This window comes from Penaeus chinensis, chromosome 22, assembly GCF_019202785.1.
Source record: "Penaeus chinensis breed Huanghai No. 1 chromosome 22, ASM1920278v2, whole genome shotgun sequence".
In the NCBI taxonomy this organism is placed as follows: domain Eukaryota; kingdom Metazoa; phylum Arthropoda; class Malacostraca; order Decapoda; family Penaeidae; genus Penaeus; species Penaeus chinensis.
In genome coordinates, this window is record NC_061840.1 from 7,298,448 (window position 1) to 7,305,947 (window position 7,500).

Genomic DNA, 7,500 nt, shown 5'->3' on the forward strand with positions numbered 1-7,500 from the left:
CCTATCTGTGTATCTTTATATATATATGTATGTATGTATGTATCTATCTATGTGTGTGTGTGTGTGTGTGTGTGTGTGTGTGTGTGTGTGTGTGTGTGTGTGTTGTGTGTGTGTGTGTGTGTGTGTGTGTGTGTGTGTGTATTGTGTGTGTGTGTGTGTATTGTGTGTGTGTGTGTGTGTATGTTTGAATTTCTGTTTGCACCGATGGGTCTTCTGCATATGAATACATTATAATTTTATGAATGAATGCCGGAATAAGGGAAGTAATGGATGAGTGACTGAAAGAAACGCGAAGGTGTTATTAGCTTTCATAATCATTTGTAGAATTATAATATCGGTGAGTTGAATCCTACTATTAAATGTTACGAAACCACTTAATAGTGTAATTGTTACATTTATGATTATTTGACCAGATGAGTACCTGAAATTTTCTTTGTGCGGATAACCAGAGCAATAAAACTATATATATGCCATTAAATCTCTGGCTGTAGATAATACAGGTTGTAGGCGTAAAGAGTTTATTTCAGGCAACAGATCATCGTTCTACGTTATCTCAAGGTCACGTCGAGGGCCGCTGCACGTGAAGGTGGGCCTCACGTGCGCGTGAATCTTAAATTGTATGTTTGTTAATGTAAAGGGGCAGTTCTTGCAGTTGATGTATAAAAAAATCCCATTATGATTTTGGAAAATATTTGATGCAAGATAACAGAAGTGTACAAAGGAAAAAAATAATGAATTTTATTCATATTTCATATGATTTGTGAATCATGTTCTTTTGCAGAGCCTAATTCAGACAATGGTCTAATTTCCCTCAGGTCTTAAAATAGCACATTATATGAACCTGTAATTGTTGACCGAAGGGATAGGCTTTGCGATCAGCCCAACAACAGCGGGGCATGATAGTTCATTTGGCGAGGCGAGACTTTCAATTTTTGCCGCCGAGCGCTTTCCACGAAACTTCGACCGATTTAAAGGCGACGGCACTTTCATCGTCGGCTTCTGTTGTTTCCAGATGCGTTTCGTCGTGATAATCTCAGTCGAACGGCGAAGGAATTTTGGTCCTAAAGCCGCGGGGAACGAGAAGAAGAAATCCGATCGGGAGTTGGGGTTGGCGCTCCCCGTCGGGCAAGCCGGAATATTCCGTCAAGCGCGATCGCCGTGCCCCTCTCGCCTTTATAGGCCCGAACGGAGACTGGTCGGCGTTACTTCTCACCACACTCTCGTACTTGACGTTCGGGTAGCGATCCATCTCGTTCCTCCTATGGGTACTGCGTTTGCCTCCGACGCAACTTTCATAGCTTGCCACTTAGGACCCTGGAGACCCCATCCAGGCGACTTCCGATTGAAACGAACCACCGAGAGAGACATTCACAGATAAAGAACGGAAACATAAGCCTGGACAAGAGCGCCAGCTTTCTCTGCCGCGGCGGCCGAATCACTAGTCCAGCGAGGTGAGTTCAGACAGCGAGGTTAGGCAATCAGTGCTACCCCCCTCCTGCCCCGACCCGCGTCCCATGTCATCACCGACGCTCTCAGGCCCACACATATAAGGGCACCGCGGCTCCCGCCCGCCACCATTCCAGAGACAGCAGCTCTGACTATTACTGCATCTTATAGGTGTGATTAGATTTATTGTTCAGTGCATATTGCAACGTGGATAATTTGTTTCGACAAGAAACGTTGAAAATACAGAAACTTGTGCCATAATGGTGCCCTTCCACAAGGTGCTCGGACCCATGGTCCGTCTCCCCGTCAGCAAGACGACCTCCGCCTCCTTCGAAATTATTCCTCGGAACACCCGCCTCGCCGTCGCGCCCTCAAGTAAGGCCTTCCCCCTCGGGGAGCCGTGGTACTCCAGCAAGGGCAACAAGGGCGCCTCCCTGCGCGTCTCCTTCCTTGGCGCTTACCGGCCCTCCTTGTCCTCCGCCAACGTCGCCTTCGGGAGGTCCATCGCTTCTTACCAGCGCCGTGCCTACAGCACCAAGAACCACTGGGTAAGGCGGCGAACAGCCTCGGTTGCACGGGTTGCGAGTGTTTCTTGTAGAACCTTTCCTTGTTCGCATTAGCAAAAGTTCTATTTATGTCACGTGCTCGTCTGAATAACACCAAAATGCCCTTGCTTATCAGTTACATTTAATGATAGATTTTGCAATTAGGGGAAAACCATTGTATTTTCTTTATCAAATATTAAGAGCTGTCATCAATAGCCATTGCATCTTATTCACAAATCTATTCCGAAAATGATTAGTCGGACATGTTTTATTTTTTTCAAGAAGAAAGACAATGAAATTAAACCTGTCTTCCTTCCCCAGTCCAGCCTACATCTGGACGCCTCTCGGTCTATCTCGCGCATCGAAGGCTCGCGGGCGGCCTTCCAGCACCGCCAGCAACTGCAACACTCCCGTCGCATCGTCGTCAAGCTCGGCTCGGCGGTCATCACTCGCCGGGATGGCTACGGCCTCGCGCTCGGGAGGCTGGCCTCCATCGTCGAACAGGTCAGCACCGGCGTATTTGTGTTTTTTCTGTGTACTCATACACATACACGCACACACGCAAACACACACACACACACACACACACACACACACACACACACACACACACACACACACACACACACACACACACACACACACACACACACACACACGCGCGCGCACACGCAGACACGGAGACACGCAGACACGCAGACACACACACACACACGCACACACGCACACACGCACACACACACACACACACACACACACACACACACACACACACACACACACACACACACACACACACACACACACACACACACACACACACACTCACACTCACACTCACACTCACACTCATACTCTCACATACACATATGATAATGATGGTAATGACAAGTTAATGACAATTACCCAGCGAAGCAGGCCATGAAGGAAATAACCAAAATCCCGTGCAAAATTTTGCCAATGCCTATGGAGACCAATGCCTTGACGCGTTCCCTCACTCTCCCCAGGTGGCCGAACTACAGAACGAAGGCCGCGAGATGATGATGGTCACCTCTGGCGCCGTCGCCTTCGGGAAGCAGAAGATGGCGCAGGAGCTCCTCATGTCCCTGAGCATGAGGGAGACGCTCTCCGGCAAGGACAACCTCCGCGGGGTAAGAGAAGAAAGACGCTGTTACTTGGCGGCGGACTTCCACTTGATTGTGAAATAAAACATTTGATTGACCTATACTAACAACTTTGGAGAGTAAGATTGGCTAATGATTTTTTCTTCTCGCAGGAGGAGGTGAAGAGCATGTTGGCCCCACGAGCATCTGCCGCCGTGGGTCAGTCGGGTCTCATGTCCCTCTATGAAGCAATGTTCGCCCAGTATGGCGTGAAGGTCGCGCAGATCCTCATCACGAAGCCGGATTTCTACAACAACGAAACTCGCCAGAACCTCATCTCCACCATCAACGAGCTCATCTCCCTCAACATCCTGCCCATCATCAACACCAACGACGCCGTCACGCCCCCGCCCGATGTCGACGAGGAGATGAGCCGCAAACTCGATATCCGCGACAATGACTCCCTCGCCGCGCGCCTCGCCTCCGAGGTGGAGACGGACCTCCTCATCCTCATGACGGACGTCGACGGCATCTTCAACAAGCCCCCCGGCGAGGAGGGAGCTCGTCTCATCGACAACTTCTCGCCGAATATGATTTCCAACCTGGAGTTCGGCGCTAAGTCGGACGTTGGCACTGGCGGCATGGACTCCAAGGTGAAGGCCGCCAGCTGGGCCCTCGAACGAGGCACTTCCGTGGTCATCTGCAATGGTCTGGCCCAAGGCGCTATCAAGGGGATCGTCCACGGCCGCAAAATCGGGACTTTCTTCACAACCAGCAACAGCGTTGGCCTGGAGGTCGAGGTCCTGGCCAAGAACGCTCGCCGAGGAGGCCGGATCCTCCAGTCCCTGAGCCCAGAGGACCGAGCCTCTGCCATTATGACTCTGGCCGAACTTCTGGAAACAAGGCAGGCAGATATCTTGGTTGCCAACCAGAGGGACCTCGAGGAGGCTGAAAAGTCGGGCCTTTCCTCAGCCCTGAAGTCACGCCTGCGTCTAACGCCAGCCAAGCTCAACAACCTTGCCGATGGTTTGCGTCAAATCGCCAATGATTCCCACGACATGGTGGGTCGCGTCCTCTCAAAGACCCTCATCGCCGAAGGCATCGAGCTCCGCAAGGTGACGGTTCCCATCGGCGTTCTGCTCGTGATCTTCGAATCCCGCCCTGACTGCCTCCCCCAGGTGGCGGCCTTGGCCATGGCGACAGGCAACGGGCTGCTCCTTAAGGGTGGCAAAGAGGCTTCACACAGTAACCAGGCCCTGATAGACCTGGTGAAGGAGGCTCTGGGAACTGTCGGCGTTGCAGGGGCCATCTCCATGGTGACGAAGCGCGATGACATCTCAGACCTGCTGCAGCTGGAGGAGTTCATCGACCTTGTCATCCCTCGCGGATCCTCCGACCTCGTCCGAACCATCCAAGAGCAGTCGCAATCCATCCCGGTCCTCGGTCACGCCGAAGGAATCTGCCACGTCTACATCGACAAAGATGCCGACCTAGAGAAGGCTGTGAAGATCGGTGAGTTAAGCTGATTTTTTTTTCTAAGTACTTTTTATAATCACACACATACACACACACACACACAGATAGAGAGGGAGAGAGAGAGAGAGAGAGAGAGAGAGAGAGAGAGAGAGAGAGAGAGAGAGAGAGAGAGAGAGAGAGAGAGAGAGAGAGAGAGAGAGAGAGAGTAAACAGAAAACAATCAGAGAAAAACAAAAGCATGAAGTAAGTCAGGCTAATCTCCATCACTGCCTTAAAAGTGAGCTTTGCATTTTAATTTTCGTCTGGAGGCGTTCATACTATAATACACACCACCTCTACGCCCATTTATCTATGTTAAGATATCCCTTTTCCTAATTTCCCAACTCTCCCTCTTCGGCAGTTCGCGACGCCAAGTGCGACTATCCCTCCGCCTGCAACGCCATGGAGACGCTGCTCATTCACGAGGAGATCTTCAAGAACTCGGACCTTTTCACTAGCATATGTCAGACGCTGCAGCGGGAAGGCGTCCGGATCAACGCCGGGCAAAGGCTCTCTAAAATGCTCACCTTCGGCCCGCCCGTCGCCAAGTCCTTCAAGTGAGTAGCTTTATAGCTCTTCTCGAGGCTCGCTATCATTGCGGTGCCACTTATGTTAAGCTTACAACAGTGATTCTAAGAAGTTTAAGAAATATGATGGAAACTGTTATTAGTATTAACATTGCTCCATATCATGATCATGATCATTATCAATATCATTATGTTTACTAATAGTGCCTCTTTCTCAGGGTTGAATTCAGCGACCTGGAGTGCATCATCGAGTTAGTGTCGGACATGGATGAGGCGATCAACCACATCCACCGCTATGGCTCCTCGCACACGGACGTTATCGTCACCGAGGACGAGGCGGCCGCTAACCGCTTCCTCAACTCCGTCGACTCCGCCTGTGTCTTCCACAACGTCTCTTCCCGCTTCGCCGACGGGTACCGCCTCGGACTCGGCGCCGAGGTGGGCATCAGTACCGCTCGCATCCACGCCCGCGGCCCCGTCGGCATGGAGGGTCTTCTCACAACCAAGTGGCTCCTCAAGGGCACCTACGGGGTGGCCTCCGAATTCACCGAAGGACGCAGGAACTTTATTCACAAGAAGCTTCCAGTCGAGACCGACTTCGATCTCGACAGCATCCACGTCGAGCACGAGAGTGCTCAGCAGTGACATCCATTTAGCATGGATAATTCAGCGTCCAGCCTCTCCAAGGCCTTGCAAAATTGCTCTTCTGTAATCAGAGGCGAGAGCTGCCTGAAACCAAACACAACTTCAGCTCACCCTCCCGTGGCCGAAGGTTGTAGTCACAGCGAGTCTCAGTTTCACCCGTGCGACGGCGATGAGCCCTGGGACGAATCTCGAATGACCAGACGAAGCTTCGGAGCCAGACCAGACCAGACCGAGGACGATCTTGGGACCATTACGGTCTCACCTATGCCAACCAATGACAACGTGTCGCTGATGGAGAAACCTCTTAATCCTGTCCATCAGTGGCTTGCTGTTCCCGAACACATCTTCCATAATTCTGCATTATTAAAGCACTTTATTTATTCATAATGAGAAAATGGGGAATATGGAGAACATATTACAAAGAAAAAAAAAACACTATAACCTTAAAGTTGACTTTTACTCACCCTTAGACAGGAGAGAGAGAGAGAGAGAGAGAGAGAGAGAGAGAGAGAGAGAGAGAGAGAGAGAGAGAGAGAGAGAGAGAGAGAGAGAGAGTGAGAGGGGGGGGGGGGGGGGGGTGCGATAACGGCAATCATAAGCATGTATACGATATACGGAGAGGGACACTCAGCATCCTTAACGGGCCGATATCTCGGATGGGTGTAGGGAGGGGGTTCTATGTTACTATACTACAGCACATATCGACTTTTGGTTTATTGAAAATCACATACCGTTCATCAATAGTAATATACATACATATACACACGCAAACACATACATCCCCCCCCCCCCACACACACACACTGAACTAATAGATATACGTAAATGTACATTTTCACAAATATATATCTGTCTGTCTATCTAAGCATGTCTTCTCAGACACATATACGATGTAATCACACCTTCCATTTGTAAATATCAGTTTTTGTTTCTGCATTTCCTGTTGCAGATAAGATACCAGGAAATGAAGTTGGACCCAATGTTTCACTGCTACTGCTGCATTTCCTTCCATGGAGTGTTTTCTGTCCCTCATCGCTACTAAGTAAATTTTCTCAAGCTCAGAAGAATGCCTTTCTTGTTTGTCTTATTGAATCAATGTTTGTGTGTATGTACATATCTATGTGTGTGTGTGTGTGTGTGTGTGTGTGTGTGTGTGTAAATATATACATATACACATCTATGTTTATATATATGTATATATATATATATATATATATATATATATATATATATATATATATATATATATAAATATATCATCATCACATTCGTGCCATCACCGATAGGTTGTTTGACAATCTTGGCGCCATGTTGACATGTAGTTGACTGGGTCTTTATCCTGGGGTGGCTGATCAATGATCCTTCCCCAGGGGAGTAGTTGTTTAGGGAGTCATTGTTGGTGGTCCTCAACTCACCATCATATCTACAATAGACTCACCCACTACTTATCGAAATTTAATTTACCCAACTTAAGCAAATCCATGCGTGAACTCATGCGGGCGATGTATTTGTGCATGAATGCAAACACACTCATATGCGCGTAATGTGCATGTGAATTTGCAACAATTTGCAAATCCACACCATTGGGTAGGTCAAATCTAAATGTGATAGTGGGTGAGTCTATCGGTGATGGCACGAATATGACGATGATAATACATTTATATATATATATATATATATATATATATATATATGTATATAAACATGTTTTTGTATATA

General features: G+C 48.7%; 1 protein-coding gene across 1 annotated transcript; it reads left to right on the forward strand.

Annotated features, from left to right (window-relative positions):
• The first annotated feature begins 698 nt into the window (after nucleotides 1-698).
• On the forward strand, nucleotides 699-6,229 carry LOC125036887 (delta-1-pyrroline-5-carboxylate synthase-like). The gene is made up of 6 exons (XM_047629822.1): nucleotides 699-1,994; nucleotides 2,313-2,495; nucleotides 2,999-3,142; nucleotides 3,268-4,606; nucleotides 4,971-5,166; nucleotides 5,355-6,229. Exons 1-6 carry the CDS (start codon nucleotides 1,707-1,709, stop codon nucleotides 5,779-5,781), a joined length of 2,577 nt encoding a protein of 858 aa, XP_047485778.1. The 5' UTR covers nucleotides 699-1,706; the 3' UTR covers nucleotides 5,782-6,229.
• Nucleotides 6,230-7,500: the final 1,271 nt, after the last annotated feature.